We start from the raw sequence: 17,128 nt of genomic DNA on the forward strand, positions 1-17,128 counted from the left end.
AAGTCAGGATTCTGACCCAAAGTGTCAGTCTGATCCCTCTGCTACTACTGAAAAACTTCTGAAATTCAGGTTTCATTGCAATAAGCTCTGGAATCCACATTGCCCGCAGCGGAGGAGCAGGTTTTACTGGGGGTCGGGGGTGCAGCTGGCTAGAGTTTAATCCAGTGTTTTTGCCTCCCCCTTCAACACCACATTTTTTTTCCCCCCCCGTATCCAAAACCCAACCAAATGCCTGACAGAAGGACACTCGGGAGCCTGCCTGCCTCCCTCCTCGCTGGCAGCAGGGAGCCTTTTGAACTCTGGTTTTTCCCCTCCATCCATTTGAGACACTTTCTTTAAAACTTTGCTTTGCATTTCGTTATTGCTCAGCTCTGCTCCAGATGTTCCAATTCTCAATCCCACACCTTCCTCTCCCTTTGGCCACTGGATATTTGGCTGAACCAGAGCCAAATGAAAGCTACCCCCCACCTGTGCAAGGAATTAGCAGTGGGCATGCCAGAGCTTCATAGAGTTGTAAATGTGGCCATCTGCACCTGGTGACATTATTTTTTTAAAGGCAAACAAGCAAAACCCCCAAATGCTTTTGGGTTTGGGGTTTTTTTTTGGGGGGGGGGGGGGGGCAAGAAAAGAGGAAACTTGTAAACCAATTTGCTTGAAAAAAGCCAGTTCCCGCAGAGATTGGGTAAGGTGATGCAGAGCTCGCCAGCTGCGACTCGGGGGAAGCCAGTGTGCTGCCAGTGAGTGGTGAGGATGTGCCCCAGCTGCGTCGGCTCGCTGCTCGGTTGGGAACAGCTCTGCGCTCTTACCGGCTGATTTAGCCAGCATTTAGGATATAATTCTCCAGCTTTGCCCTCCAAGGTGACAAGCTTTGCCTGTCTTTTATGGCACGGAGCTGGCCCTGCCTGCCCCGCACGTGGGAGAGCTCGGCTGGGTTCCAGCCCCTCCCGGCTCTCTCCAGTGGGGTTAGCAGCGTGATGCCAGCAAGAGCGGGCTCAGGGCTGGCATCCCTCCCTTGCCACCATCATTCTCTGGGGTGCTAGTGCACCTTCCAGGCTCCCCGGTCCCACACCAGTGCTGTCCCAGCACCTTTAGTGCAGCTGGCAGCCCCCAGTCCAGCAGCAGGGGGAAAAATGCAATGGGGGCATGACCCAAAAGGAGTCAGCTCCATTTTTAGGCTAAAAAAGTGGAATTAAACCATGTGGTGATCCTATTGCTAGCCTGTTGTAGATGCATTTTAAGAAAGAACTGGGGAACTTCACTGTGGCATGCTGCACTATCTGCCATTCGGGCCCCAGCCCAGCCATGTTGCTACCAGAGCCGATGGGTTTGGGGCCGACCCCGGTGCTGGCACTGCCATGGGTTGGGTCTCACGCGCTGTGGCCAGGAGAGGTTCCCCTGTATCCACCTTTTCCCTCAGAGCTGAGCTGATGCTGCATCGCCCCCTGACCCAAATGGGATGATGCTATTGATTTAGACCTGCAAATAAGCACTGGGTGGTGAAACACCCGGCAGAACAAATACCCGTGTTCACAGACATACTGATGGGCTGCTCAGAGCCTTTACTGGGATGCTTCCAAGCACATTAGAGATACATCTATTTGGCATGTAATTAACTCTAAATGAGATCAGCGATGAACATATAATTATAAGTTACTAAGCTTGTAAAGAGCAGGTAAGCAGTTGTCAAGATACCCCTGGCTGGTCAGTCAACCGCTCGTTGTGCAGATTGCCACAGCAGACAGGCAGAAATAGCTGCAGGGGTGTGAGGGGTGTGGGAGAGGCTGATCACGAGGAGCTGGTGGTGGGAGACCTTGTAACCTCCCTGCCTGAGAAAGGGAGAGGTGCCACTGGCTCATCCTTGGGTCATGGCTCTGCTAAACCCACAGGAACTTTGTCACCTCCACAACACTGAACCCATCTTGTCCCTAGGCTTTTTGGGTGGCAGATCCTCTGAAACAGCCATCAGGGCACCAGGCAGTGCGCTGAAAGTCCCGCTCCATCCGCAGGCCGCAGCCGGGTGGGCTCTATGCTGTTGGCTTCAGCCGCAGCCATCGGCCACCTGCAAACAGCGATGTTTCACCATCCGGCTGCGTGGCATCACCTGGCTCCTTCAAAAGAGGACTTTCTTAGCTGGAAATGGCCTTGTTGCCCCATACATCTAAACAGGATGAAGAAATCCCTCTGCTTCCGCAGACCTGTGTGGTCAGATGCTGGGTAACAGCAAATTAAACACAAAAAAAGCACCTTTGCTTTTGTGCCTCCTCCCCATCCTTGTAATTGTTCACTCCCAGGATGATGTGAAAACATTGTCACTCTTGCGTCTTCGCCCGGGGAGGGTACCAATAAAGGAATAATTGCAGCCAGCCCTGAGTTTGTGTTTGCATGGGAAATGAGAAGGAAAGCAGGGCCAAGGCAGAGCTGGGACGCTGTGCGGAGGATGTCTGAGCACTTTGGATGGCAGAGTTAATAGCTGGTGTCCCGTGGACAGAGGTTTGGTTAGTGAAGGGCTGTCTCTGATACTCTGCAGCTCTGCCTACTCTAATAAAAATCGCACATTTCATGTACATTATTTTTTAAATTGAAGCTTTAAAAAAAATCAGTGGGTTTTGGCTGCTTTATCCCCTTATTGGGATTATTTAAATCAAAAGCAGAAATAGGGGGAAGGCTCCTTTTGTAACTCCAGCTGGCCGGGAGCCAGCCGTGTCTGCGCTGCCATGAGCAGGCAGTGTTCCCCGGGCTGGTGGAGGGGTGGCTGGGGGTCCCATGGCCGGGGAGGCTGCTGCCCCGCTGGGACCCCACCACTGCTGCAAAATGCCATTATGAGAATAAGGTGGAGCTGTTGAACCTGCATCTCTCCTGGGCTGAGGGAAGGAGTGGAGACCTGCAAGCGCTGAGGGTCTGGAAGAAGCCACGTCCTCCCTCCAGCTCTGCCAGCATCAGTTTTTGCCTTCTGCGAAACGCTGTGTCACCTGCACCGCTGCGGGGAAGGTGCATCGTGCCGTGCAACCGTGTCCTGCTGTCCTGTGGGGAGTTTTGACGGCAGCTTGCAGCACCTGGTGCTGGGGGCATTGCTTCCCCTGCCGAAACCCTCGGTCCTGGGATGGTGCTCCCTTCCCGAGCTGGGAGGAGAGCTGCTTTGCCCTGGTCCATACAGCCTTCACGTGGCTCAGCCCTCGAATCCCAGCGGAGACCAGGCTGGAGCAGGGAGCTAAGGTGGCTGAACTTCCCGATAGTGGCGGGGGACAGCAGCAGGCTTGTTGGAGTTGGTGGATGTTTTTGTTGTGCAAATGCCCTACCTCCTCCCCAAGCGGGCTGTCTCCAGCTCACTAGTATTGCTATAGCTACGGGCAATTTTCTGTGTTCAAGTTTTGCAAAACCATATTAAGAAAAATCTCACCCTGGTGCTGCTGGCTCTCCTCCAGGCTGGAAATTGCATTCCCCTGCTTGAAATTCCTCCCGGAGTTTCAGATGGAGAATGTACAACTTCACTTTCCATCTTGAGCTGCTGTCACACATTTTAATAACAGGGGCTGTGCTACACCCCAGAGGTGGCCGCACGCCAGGATTTTGAAGTGAACCCATTGGAGCGGTTGTGGTGAGGTTTGGACAGCCGCAAAGGCGCTGGAGCCGCGGCTCAGCCCTGGCCCTTCCTGTCCCCCCCCAAAGCCTGGCTCAGCCTCTTGAACCGAGGATGGAGTTTGCTGGTTAATTTTTCATCTTCTGTGTGAGCATGGTGATGAGTTTGTTGGTGTCTCCTTTGCTGCAGGTGACAGGAAGCCCCTGGGGTCCGGAGGGGATTCGTTCTGTCTGCTGCACCGCAGCACTCGTAATCCCAGTTAGGGGAGACACGATTCATTCCTCCTCCTTTGTGCTCATATCCATCCCAGCTCGGCTGGCCCTGGTGAGCTCGGGCAAAGCCCCGAATGTCCCATCTGCGTTTCTACCTCTAAAACCTGCCTCTTACCACTGGTGGGGTTGGGGCAAATTCCTTTGCAACATAACGTTGAGGATGTGGGGGGTTTTTTGTTGTGGTTTTTTTTTTTTTTTTTTTAATATCCAGTGGGTAAATCTCAAAGTTTGCCAGGTCTCTGTGGAAAGACTTGCTAATGTCACAGGCCAGCTGAGCTGGGTGATGAGGGGTGGCCTTTGCTGAGACCCTGGAAGGGACTACAGAGTGGTGGCACTGGCAAAGACTGCGGTGGCATCCCTTATCTGGATGACCCTAGAGCCCAACTCCTCATGGGGACCACAGCTCAGAAATCCTGTCTTCCTGGCTGGTGGGGCCGTGCTGCTTTGGGAACAGTCACAGAGTTGCTCTACTAGTGAGTGTCACTGTGCCTGGGGCTCGAGCATCCCATCCCCTGTGGTACCCGCATCCCTGGGGATGGGGTTTGCCTCCCCTGGCTGCGGGCGCTGGCTTGCCTCTTACAGAGCTCCCTTTTATGGATTGCTCTTTGAACCCAAGGAGTTGTGCTGTATTTGTAAAACACACTGCCGTAATCAGGGAAACAGCCTTCCTAATTGGATTTGAACGGCCTGGAGTAATTGGCTGTTTGGGAGCAGCCGTTTCGAATCAAGCTGTGCACGCCTTAATAAGTTTGCTTGCCTTTATCAGCTTGGCAAACTCTGCTGTGGAGGTGACCTGTTAAATGATCTCCCGTGTTTCTAAAGCATTTTTCATCCCCACTGATCCCTTGAGCCCTTTTCTTTCTTTCTTTGTAATAACAAACTTTGGGAAATCCCAGAGCACCCATGCTGCGGCTCCTGCCTGCTGCAGCGGGCAGAGGGGAGTTCTCTGGAGGAGAGGCTGGGTTGCGATGCTGGGGTGACCAGTTGGTTATCCGGGGTCCCATCCTGCTCTGACCCACTGGTTTTGGGGTGGGGGAGAGGACAGACAAGGGAAGCATTGAGCTCATGTGATGTCACACTGATGTTGTTCTGTTTGGCCCTTGGTGGGGCTTATCACTTGGCTGTCCCGGGTCAGGTACAAACCTCACCCGCTTTGGGACCAGGGTTTCAGCCCGCAGTGGGGCTGGCTTAACCCCTCCTCTCCAGGTGAGCCCCAGGATGGGGCACAGGGAGTTTTGGGGATGGCTTCCTTGGGAGCCTGCTCTGTCCTGGTGCCTCCTCCCTCCAGGGCTAAGCCACCCTGAGGGAGGCTGGCAGGTACAGCCCTACGTTCGGAGAGGAGAGGGCAATGCACCTGGCTGCAGGGAGCCCTCCCCTAAAAAACCCCAATTCAAACCACACATATGTGTGCAACCACGTCTGGCACTGGGCTCTTGCTGCCGTGCAGACACACGGCCCTTCGAGACAGTCGCCAGACGTTTCCAACTGATGCTATGCCACGAGATCTGCTAAGGCAGGATCCGGCCCCCGACCCCGCAGCCCCCGGTGCAGCAGGAGGCATCTGCAGCCCGGCTGGGAAGCTGTGCCCTGCCATGGCTGGCCAGGGAGCCCTGGCTGCCTGCCCCACGCCAGTGAGGAGAGGATGCAGGGACCAGGCGCAGCAGCCGGCTCTGCGGGACTGAGATGCACCCCTGGAGTGGCGCTTCCCTGCGTGCCCCCTGCTCACCCCCTTGGATGCTGCAGCGGCAGAGCCTGGGTGGTTTGGAAGGAGAGCTAACATCACCACGACCCAGCCAAGGTGGGTAGGGCAGGAGGCAGCCTGCAGCCATCCCCAGTCCTGGGGAGCACACAGGCGGGTGGCCCCCAGCGGCACAGGGACCCCCGCAGCCCGCCAGGCCGGCTTGTCGCTGACAAAAGGCAGTCCTGAGGCAAACTGCAAATCTGGTGGTGGGTCTTTGCATGGACGGAGCACCGCCATCGCTGAGCGTCCCGCAGGCTGGGCCACTGCTCGTGGCTCCCTGGTGCCTCCTGTGAGCCTGGCAGCGCTGGCAATGTCTGGTTTCAGGCTTCTCTGCTGCTTTGGTTTCCCCTTTTGCTGCTCACCTGGGCACTGGGCATCACTGCCGTGGGAGCTCCCAGCCAGCTGGGATGTGTCTCACCTCTTCCCCCTGGCAGCCATCGCACGCTCCTTTTGCCACACTCCAGCCCCTCCACAGTTCCCCAGCTGACCCCGGACTGCTGGAGTCCCCCAGTCCTCGGGGAGCCGCTGAGCCATCAGCCAGGTCAGGGGGCTTCCTGGGGATCCGCTTGTGTCTGCTGGGACCCCAGGGGGAAAAAATGATCCTTCTCATCCTTCAGTGGACACAATCGCTTCCAGGGTTCAAAGCACCCTCGTCCCAGTTGGAGAGCTGAGGTAATGGTGATACAGTAAGTGAAACAGACGGCGCTTGCATCTCGTCAATCGGGTCAGAAACGCGGAGACTCCCTCCTCATCTGCAGTATCTGTGTGCTGCTCCCTGCCAGCGCTCACAGCCCATCCATAACGCTGGTGACAGCCCCAAACACTTTCGTCTGCCTCTGCCAGAGCAGCCCGGTGGCTCCTGCGTGCTGTGAGCGGCCCTGGGGACTGACTGTGCCCCAGGGGTGCCCATGGGGCCACTGCTGCCAGCCTCCCTGGGGCTGTGGGTGCCACCCAAGGGTGCAGAGCCCCAGGGCCAGGGCTTATGCAGTGACCCAGGGCAGTGACCATGGTGTGCATCAGCCCTGGGAGCAAGCTGGGCCTGGCTGAGGAGTTGGGGTACAGGGTATGGCAGTGCCTGTCCCTGCTCTCCCCAGGGGCGAGGATAAATCTTCCCAACGCTGTTCCCAGTCGTGCACTGCAAAGGGCCAGCAAGGCACGGCCGGCACGCTGGCTGCGGTGGCTCCATGCCCTGCTGCTCTCACTGCCCACCCAGCTTTGCTTCCTTGGTGGAAACACATCGGTGCCCATCACAGTGGCGTTGCTCCTGCAGGGGAAGGCAGCCCTGTCCCCCAACAGACACCAGCACCACTGGCAGCCCGGTGCGTGGCTGCAGCAGGAGACCTTTCAACAGGATCACCAAACCCTCCTAAAGCTGCGCTCTGCGGTAGGTTGTGTTATCAGAGCCGCAGGTGAAGATGTGCTAACGGAGGAGGAAGACACACGGCAGATGATGCAGCCAGGGGATCAGAGAGGCACTGGGCACTGGCCCTGCTGGCCTGGGTTCACATCCCACGTCCCACACAGCCCTTCTTGGGCAGCCACGGAGATGTGAGGGCGGTCGCTGCCTGCCAAGGGCACCAAGCATGTGGAACATCAGAGCCGCTCATTTCAGAACTCCTTTTTTTCAAACAAAATGTCCTAATTTTGCTTTAAAAATTGCACCTGAGTGCTTGTTAACCTTAACTGCCTGAGCAGCCAGCAAGGCAGGGAGCCAGTCCTCATCTGGTGGGGTCTCAGCTGAGGCTGGGGATGCTGCTGCAGGGCCACTCACCAGCTCATCCAAACACGGGGCTGGGGAAGCCTCAGGCACAGCCCAAGTGCCCGTGGTGCTCCGTGCTTCCCCTCCCCGCTACAGGGTGCCTGGCCCCAGCAGTGAGCCCCAAGCTCACATTTTAAGCCTTTTTCCCCAACTTCGAGGGTGAGAAAGGAAAAGGTGCTGCTCCTCTGACCGTGCCCAAGCAGCGGCAAGCGCTGAGACCCGGCAGCATTGGTGGCGCAGGGGGGGAGCTGGCAGTGCCGAAAGGCACCGCTCGCCACGGGCAGCCCCAGCCCTGCGCCCCTGAGGGATCCCCCTGTGCTGAGGATGAGGAGGGTGGGTGCACTGTGCTGCGCTCCCCCTGGCCTTCCCAGAGCCTCCCTGGCTGTGTTTTGACAGAAGTTTGTCAAAATAGATACATTCTTGCCAAACATTTCCATTTTGACAAATTGGCATTTTCCAACAACAACATCCCCCCCCCCCAACCCAAACAGGGAGCTGGAGCAGTTCCCACCCGCTTTCGCCCGAAGTGAAACAGTTCCTATTGCTAATCGCTTACGTAAACCCAACAAGAGCTGGCAAGTGCCGCGCGGCAGAATTTGGATGCGTTTTTATTTATCAAACTGCTCCCGATAACAGATTCGCTTCCTTGTCATAATCTTTCCTCCTCGTTTTTCCCTGGGGAACCTTCACGTTGCGAATTGGAAGGGATCTCCAGTCGCAGTTATTTCGCGCAGTTATTTCCTCTCCTTGAAAAGCTACCGTGCAGGACAGGCCAGGCAGCCCCAGCGCAGCCTCCGAGCACCAGCCACGAGAGGGCACAAAGCCCCATCCTGCTGCAGCCCTGCCACCCTGCAGCCGTGCCGTCACACAGCCGTGCCGTCACCCAGCCGTGCCACCCTGCAGCCTGGCCACCTTTCAGCTGTGCCACCCTGCAGCCCTGCCACCCTGCAGCCGTGCTGTCACACAGCCGTGCCGTCACCCAGCCGTGCCACCCTGCAGCCTGGCCACCTTTCAGCTGTGCCACCCCACAGCCCTGCCACCCTGCAGCCGTGCCGTCACACAGCCGTGCCGTCACGCAGCCTGGCCACCTTTCAGCTGTGCCACCCCACAGCCCTGCCACCCTGCAGCTGCACTGTCACACAACCGGGCAGTCTTGCAACTCTTCTGGCTTGCAGCCGTGCCATTGTACAAGCATGCAATAGTGCAGCTGTGGCACCACGCAGGAGCATCGCTGCCTCCCGACGCAGCTGTGTTTGCACAGGTCTGTACCCCCTCCAGTCTCAGGCCATGGGTCTCCCCCTCCCCGCCGTGCTCTTGGAAGACTTGGGAGATCTAATTATAAAGAGAGCTAATTATATTAAAAGATTAATTAAGACACTGCTGATTTCAGATACAAAAAAGGAAGGCTTTAGTACGAGACTGGAAATTAGCCTCAGTGATTCGAGGTGTGGGGCAGGGTGAACCCCGGGAGCATTTCAGTGAAGCTGCAGTGGGTCCCAGGGGTAATGGCCCCATGGGACCCCCCAGGCACGGGTACCCCCAGGCTGGGTCTCAGCTATTTTGTGTTTGGCAGCAGCAGATGCTGCTGGGAGGGCAGGAGCAAGCCAGAATGGTGCCATTGCTGCACAAAAGGCCCAGGCCTGGCCAGTGGCACCCAGGGATGCCGCCCACGCAGCCGCTTGCTGTGGGATCCGGCTCCAATGTGTCACCAATGCTGAGGCACCGCACAGGATTTATTTAGCACCCAAGATGCGTGTTGCTTTGGGTCCTGGGGAATGGGGTTTCCCCAGCAGCAGCAGCAGGAAAACCACCTCATGTCAGCCCACCATCCATTACATACACCCATTTTAAATCACAACACCTAAACTGCTACTTTTGGGCTTATTTCAGAAGGTACAGGAGAATGGCTGGAAACCCAGGACTGTCCTTCCCATCCCAAACAATAAATACCCCCACACAGGGGCCGTTTTTCCACGCCTGCAGCGGGAGCCCATGCAGCCTAATTAGCGCTGCCTCTCCGGGTGCTGCTTGCTAATTGCGTGGCACTGGGCTACCATCGTGGTTATGGCTCGCTATTTCCAGCCCAGCGCTTGCCTGGGATCCTGCACCACTGCAGAGCCACAACCTCCCCTGCGCAGCCCTTCGTGTGATGCGAGTGGCCAAAAACACGCGCTGTGGCCACAGAAATTCTAAAAAAAAAAAAAAAAAAAAAAAGAGAAAAGAAAATCGGATGGAAAAAGATGGAAAAACGCATCCCCACCCCCGCGCACCGGACCCGAGTGGGTTTCCCTCCGCCGCGGCTGTGGCTCCTCGGAGGGGGCTGGAGGGTACCGGGGCTGCCCCGGGCCGGGCTGTGGCACCCACGCGGGGGCTGCCCGCGGGTGCCGGGGGTGTCCCGCTCCCCCAGGGGTATCCCGGCGGTGCCCCACGCGTGTGCCGCGCCCCCCCACCCTCGGGGCGTTGCCGCCCCCACGCGCGTGTCGCGCGCCCTCCCCCGCCCCGCGGGTGGGCGTGGGGGGCGGCGCGCGAGGGGAGGGCCGGGCCGGGCCGGGCCGGGTGTGCGCGGGGAGGGGTCGGGGTCGGGCCGGGTGTGCGCGGAGCGGAGCGCGGAGGGGGGCGCGGCGGCCGTGCGGGATGCGCTGCCCGGCGGGGCCGGGAGCGGCCCCCGATGGGATGTAGCGGGCGGCTGCTGGGACCCGTCGGGGGCCGCCGCGCCTCGCTGCTCCTCACCATGATCCTCTTCTTCACCTACTTCTTCTACTGCCTGCCGGGGCCCTGCGAGCCGCTGCCGCCCGCCCTGCTGCTGCCGCCGCCCGCCGCGCTCCCCGACGGTGCGGGGCCGGGGGCGGCGGCGGAGGGCGCGGGGCCGGCGGGCGGCGGCAGCCGGCGTTTCCCGCAGGCCATCATCGTGGGCGTGAAGAAGGGCGGGACGCGGGCGCTGCTGGAGTTCCTGCGGGCGCACCCCGGGGTGCGAGCGGTGGGCGCCGAGCCCCACTTCTTCGACAGGTGCTACGAGAAGGGGCTGCGCTGGTACAGGTAACGGCGGGGGGAGGGAGGGAGCAGGCGGGCTGGCCCCGGCAATCGCTAATTAAGCGCCGAGTAGCGTTTAATTGCCTCCCGTGCCCTGCAACAGGCTGGTCCGAGCGCGGCGGCTCCCTGGAGATGAAGGGGGTTCGAGGGTCTGGGATGACAGAGGAGTGAATGAGCGGGCGGGGGGAGAGGACGCGAGTCCCAGGCGGGATGCGAAGGGAGCCGCGCTGCGGGTTCCCTGGGCGGGGGGGGGGGCAGCTCTGACCCTCTGCCCTGCCTGGGGACGGGGCTGGGGGGCGCGTTTGCGGGGCTGCCGCTAAAGCCGGGAGCGGTGGGAGCGTGAGAGCCGGTCCCCGTGTGTGTGTGTGTGTGTGTGTGTCCCCGTGTGCCACATCCCGCAGCCCAGCCGGCCGGGCACAGGTGGCCGGGAGCGGGACGGCCGGCAGCAGAAATGTGCTTTTTTAATTATCCAGGCTTCACGACTTTAACCTTTAACGCATTATTCTCAGCTGTCCCACCGTTTCCCCTCCGGCTTCCTTTAGAAATTATTTTATTCGAGTGGCTTATAAAAATAAAGGGAGTGAGGACCTTGGCTTGCAGGACCAGGCTTGATCCTGGCTGTGCGCTGAAACAGTGAACCGGCGACGGAAGGGGAAGAGTAAAACAGTATCGCTTGAATTCCTCGGTAGGTTTGTGTCAAAGGGCAGAACCGTATTGATTCAAGGGAGTTGTTTAGTTTTGAGGGTTTCAATGGAATTGAACTCTTCAGGCGATAAAGCATTCGGAAGAGCAGCTACTGTGCATGTGGTGTCTATTAAACTCCCGTCTCCTGGCCAACTCCGGAGTGGCCGGGCCAAGTGGAGTCGGAGCGCTAAGTCCCTTGAAGGCAGTGAAAGAATCTGGTCCGTTATTTTGAAGAGAGTCCAAATGTGTAGATTTATAAAAGCACTGCGGTGTTCTCGGGGAAACATCTGAAAATAATAAAAGGAGTAGCTCTCCTTGTCCTTCCTGCTTCTCCATCCTATTCTCCCCAAGCCCCACGGGAATACTATATTTCTTACGTGCTCTTAATGTTTCTTGATGTTTTGGGGGAGGTTGCAACTTAGCAATCCGCGCCAAAATAATAACTTGTGAAAATCAGTGTGTTTAATGGAAAGTGTAATTTTAGTGGTAATTTTACCCACAGAGTTTCAGCTCTGTAAGACCACATGTGGACTGTAAAGTTACTGACTTAACACACCTTCAAACGCAGTAAGTAGCGCACTTATTTTTATGACTGTATTAATATTGCCGTGATTTATTAGCTCATTTCTCAGTTCCATTTGTATCTACGCTGCTCTAGAAACAATAATGATGATAACTAATCTTTTTGGATGAGGGTTACAAGATAGATCTCACTTGGCAGAATGGGAGTTTAATGACTGCGAGCACATAATTAAAGTGTGGAAGATCGAACGCTTTCATATCGCTTGCCGTAGTCCAGCGAGACGTTTGCAGGATGGACCACAGTGAGAGAAGAATAAATAAATCTTAGTTTTGGATTGCTGTGTAGTGAGTTTTTAGTGCTGTAAGTGCTTGCAGGGAGCCTGGCTTGATACCAGAGCGATGTTTTAAGATGATTCTGCATATGGTTATGGTAAATTTGGAGAAATAGAGCGGGGAAGGTTTTCGGCACAGCCAGATGCATCGTAGGGAAGTGTACGCTGTGCTGGGAAGAAGTTGCATCCTTTCTAGTGAGAAAAAAATCAGTAGATGTTTTGCTTTAACTCTGTATAGAGCAAGTGTGTTTTCAATCACACGCACAACTATTTTCCTTAGTTTCCTCTTCTCTTTGCCACTCTTGTTTTGTCTTCTTACAAGACCTCGCTACGCTGAGAGTTGGGGTTTTTTTTGTTGGGTTTTTTTTTTTTCCCCCCAGGAAAGCCAGACGGAGCTAAATGTTTAAAGCTGGGGTGTGTTTGGAGTGGAGGAAAATAGAAGTTGGACAAAAGTTCAGGTTTTTCCAATGAATATCTCAAAGTGGTGTAAACATTTTTTAAATATTTGAACTTGCTAGGAAACCAAAATTACACCAACTGCTTCTCATGCCAAGATATTTGGCCTGAAGGCACCTGTAGGTCGTTGCTTGTCTTAAGTAAATGTGGGGAAAAAAATTCCCTTGGAAATATTGCCACAGAATTGTTTTGTTCTTTTTTGGTAGTTCAGTCGCGTAGCAATTTCACTGCTGTGGCAGGAGTATCTGGTTGTGGGTGCTGAGTAGTTTACGTTATAATGTAAGTTACCGGCAGAAACCATTTGTTCTTACCAGATCATTTTATTTTATTTAAATTTAAAATAGCCCAAAGTCCCTTTTTTTGGAGTAGTTCTTTCTGCTAGTGAAAAGAAAATGTTCAGCACATGCAGCAAGCATCTCATATGAAATTCCTTGAGGTTTAGCTAATTATAAGAAGATTAAACACCTTTTCTAGACTGCAACATAAATTACCTAATGGATAATCCAAGCATGACGTGACATTTTATCCTAAAGCAAAACACTATTTTAATTTTTTTGGCACTTAGTACTGCTTAAAGTAAACCTAAATAAAAAGAAGTAGTGATGTTAGCATGTCTGCTCTTCCGTTCGTGCAGCGGCTTGGGGAGCGCGAGTGTCCTGTTTGGGAACCTGGGAACCTTGCTGTCTGTCCGTCTGCTTTACGGGAGCATAGGCAAAGGTGAACGTTAAGAACTTAATTGAATCTGAGATGTTTGCCGGTGATATTTAGAACTTCATTGCAAAAATTTGGAGAGATGCTAAGCATGAAATCCTGCCCTTGATTTCTTGAGTTGAAGAAAAACTGCGCTTGGCCGGGTTGCTACGGCGTGTAATGGGTGTAACCCCCTCTGTGTCTGCAGAACAGTGCCTGCTCTCAACCCAGGGACTTCTCTGTGCGAGGAGGAGCAGAGTTGGGGTCACAGGCGGCATTTGGGGTGTTCGGGGTATTTCATACGATGCCTGCGCAAGTGGGGCTGTGGGCTGTATGCTCCAGTGGGCTCTCCAGCGGATGCTGCTCTGCTCCGCTGGCGACATTTCGGGGGCGTAGCTGAGCTCTTTGCACGGGATTGTTCCCTTTTTGGTTGCCAGAGCCAGGCTTGTTTCCCACGCGGCCGCCCGATGTTGCTCAGAGGTTCAGACTGCTCCGTCTGCCTTGCACCATAACTCGGTGCAGCATCGGCTGCTCCGGTGCTGTGGGAAAAAGGGCAGGAGACGTGATGGATAACAGCGGCTGTGGGGCACGAGAGCAGTGCAGGGAAGGGTCTTTGCAGATGCTGGCTTGCATAAAAGGGAGTTTTGGGGAATTCAGCCTGATGTAGTTTATACAAAGAACAGGTTCCTTGTCTCCATCCATCAAAACTTTGCAGCAACGTCAGCTCAATACAACAGTTTTTCACTATGATCCGAGTCCCTCTTTTCCGTCTCCTCTTCCTGCTTTTTTCCGATAGCCAAAGAAAGAGTTACACAGGAACGGGGCTGGGCCAGGGCTCCCAACGGCCCTTCGCATCTTTGAGTGCAGCACACCACGAGAAAGCAGCCATTGGTGGTGTGCTCTGTGAAACTGCGCCCTGCATGATGGCGCACACTGGATTTCATAGGAATTGTACATAATTCCTTATTTTCTTACAGTTTGAGCCAGAAGTAGTAAAAAGTGCTATGGGATGACTAGTAACAGTTGGCCGATGCTTCCTGGTGAGTGGCTAGGCTGGAGCCCTGCAGCCAGCCGCGGTGGCGCACAGCAAGCGGGCATCCCCGCAAAGCATCCTCCGGTGCTGCAGAGCCATCCCAGAGCTCTGAATCTCTTGGAGGCTGAATTTAGCTTTTTATTGTCGTTTCCCCTTTCGATCAGATGCAGCACATGCAGGTTTGCGTGTGGGGGGAGGAACTTTTCGTGTGGTTTGTCATGCATTACACCGTGCTTCTGTGCATGCATTAAACAGTGCTGGGGGTGTCCCAGCTTGGGAGCGCGCGTGTGTGCCCAGGGGAGAGGGATGGTTAGCAGAGAGCCGCTACATGCGATGTGGGGTGGGTTGGTTCCCCCCCCCCCCCCCTTCAAACCCATTCATGGGAGCTAATAACGTCCTTGAAAGGCATCCAGGATTTCTTGAGCCAGACTTTGTTATCTCCAAACCTTGCAACCCTGAAGCCTTTGAGCGGCAGGGAAAGGACGCGGCTCCAGCGCTGCTCTTTTGACTTTTGCTGTGAGTGTTATTGGCAGTTGAAAAGTAGAGCTAAGTAGATGCCTTGAGGGGTTTTTGTGTGTGTTGTGATTGTACAGACAGATCAAGACACTCTATAGCACAAGCTGTTGAATAAAATCCGACGTTTCAGCTACTCTGGAGTCACCAGACTGCGTTTTGGCATGGAGCTTGTATCCCCTTCCAGGGAGAGCTTTTCACAGGCGCATTTAAGAAATACATAGGTGGGAACAGACAAAAGGATCTTGCGAGGAGTCAGATGGCGATGCACTGAGACCTGCTCAGGGACATTATCTTTATTCATTGACACCAGCTAATCTGTTCTCCTGATGGACTCGTGTTTCAACACTCTGTGGCTGAGAGTGGCCCTTGTTTTTCTTGGTGCCTTTGCAGAAACTCAGTCCTGCGGCGTGCTTCTTGGGTTTGTTACTTCATGTTCTTTTCTTTTCTTTTTTTTTTAAAAAAACTTTCATTACAAAAATAGCGCCTTTCTGTATCAGCTTCTCCTATGCTCACCCCCATGTTTAGAAAATCAGTCCTAAAATACAAAGAAAAAAATGCAGAAAACCTGAGAAAAAAAAGCTACAATTTTGTAACTATGAAGAAGATATTTTGATGCTTTTACTTAATGCACAATACTTTGTATTTGCTGTTAGACAGAAAAAATGTGTCCATGTGTAGAGGGGGTCTATATCCCTTTTATATCATTTACTGTTTATACAAGGTTTTAGTCCCAGCTCTACACTTAGGACAGGGCTTAAGTGCTGTGTGTGTCCGTGCCAGCCAGCCAGGTCTCCCCGCGATAGTGTGCCCCGTTTTACTGCTCCCTAACACACAGCATTGCCCGGGCTTGGGAAGCAATCTGTAATACGTGCAAAGTTTGGTTTTCTGCAAACTGCTTTCACGTGGGATTAAAAATAGCTTTTACTGCCATGACGAGGAATTAACATTTGAAACCGTTTAAAGGGATCCTAGGCAGTTATTATTGAGGGCAGGCGAGAGGGGCTGTGCCTGCCTTGTTTAGTGGGATCTTTCCCACCGGCACCGATTTGGCGATGGGGCAAGGAGCACGACTTGGCCCTCCTGCCCCCCACTTTCACGCTGACGTTATTCCCTTGCTTTCACATGGAAGCTCCCGAGTTTTGCTCCCAATCCAAAGCCCGCCGAAGCCGATGAAGCGCTTCTTGCTGATACAAGCAGGTTTGTGAGTCTGAATTTTAGCCTGGCTCAGCTGCAAGGCAAAATTAAGTCGGGTTATTCCATGTGTTGTTACGTAGATAGTGTCAGGCTAAAGTGATTAAAGCTGCATGTTAGTGTTGGCTGCGATTTATCGGATAAAAGCTGTGACTTGCAGAGTGGAACGAGTCGTGGTCTTCCTGACTGAGGAATGCTTTCTCTGTCGCTGTCTCTCTTAAATAAATGGTGGTTTTATATACAGGCTGTGCAGTGGGGTGTGCAGAAGTAACCTGAGTTTCTAAAGGATTTCAAGTCTGCCAGTGCTGCTATCCCAGACTGCTTAAATAAATGCATAATGCTGGGCACCTAGAAATCATGGGGCTGGTTTAAAAAAAAAAATAAATCAATATTATGTGAATCAATACCTTTGGAAAAGACTTCTCCATTCATGCCCTTTTTCTTGTGCTCCCCTGGTTACTCTTCTGTTACCTCAGGGGCTAGAAATTTGAACATATAACCATGGATGGGGTTTTTTATCACCTCATGTAACTCCAGAGAACTTCCGAAAAGATGTCAAACATCGTGAAAAGTTCACAAACAGCAGTTAAAGCCACAGGGTTTCTCTTAGTTGAATTATTGAGGGGCTGGAGAAATAGTCATCGCAGAGTAAGAGAGAGTTTCTGAGTTTCTTCTTAAAAGTACTATGGTTTTTTTCCTAGATTATTTTTAGATGCAGACAGTGACAGAAGGTGGAAAAGGCCAGTGGATTTAGAGGGTGCTTTTATGCAAGGAGAGACTATTACTTAAGAGAGTTCAAAGCTTATTTATAAAACAGTAATTACCATCCCCTGAGAAGGAAGTGGGCAGCTCGCATGGAGTCGAGGAGGGGGTTACAATAGTTAATTGGCAAATATGCTTAAAAGCTTCTTCCTGACCTTTTAAAAAACTTTTTGCTGAAACAGGCTTGGGCAGAGATTGAAAACCTGACTAATGAAAGGCCAGGTTTAATACCAGGACTTAGCTCTAAATGGCTTTTCAAAGGGCTTTGGAAATCCGCCTGCTTAGGGAGCCGGCCGGCGTCGGAGGGATGCTCCCATGTCCTGCAGGACCCGGAGCTGGTGGGGGCTCCAGGAGCCGGGTGAGACCTGAGCCTGGCAGCTCCTTCCCTGCACCCCAGTTCTTGGGATGGCCAATGGGGCTCAGGCAGGCTGGCATCGCCCAGCTGCCGGCCTGGAGCCCCTTGGGGTGGTCTGATGTGCCCTCAGCCAGGTCCTGCGAGGTGCCGCCACTGCTGCGCCCCTCCACAGGGCATCTCGGACGGCTTGGTTTAATTCCTGCCATTG

General features: G+C 54.1%; 1 protein-coding gene across 1 annotated transcript in view; it reads left to right on the forward strand.

Moving 5' to 3' along the window:
• Positions 1-10,017: 10,017 nt before the first annotated feature.
• The window catches only part of HS3ST6 (heparan sulfate-glucosamine 3-sulfotransferase 6), a 40,736-nt gene continuing 33,625 nt past the window's right edge, over positions 10,018-17,128 (forward strand). The window contains exon 1 of the mRNA XM_054843107.1: positions 10,018-10,385. Within this exon, the coding sequence (XP_054699082.1) occupies positions 10,018-10,385 (368 nt within the window). The remainder of the gene's footprint in view (positions 10,386-17,128) is intronic.

Source organism: Grus americana, chromosome 15, assembly GCF_028858705.1.
Source record: "Grus americana isolate bGruAme1 chromosome 15, bGruAme1.mat, whole genome shotgun sequence".
Taxonomy (NCBI): domain Eukaryota; kingdom Metazoa; phylum Chordata; class Aves; order Gruiformes; family Gruidae; genus Grus; species Grus americana.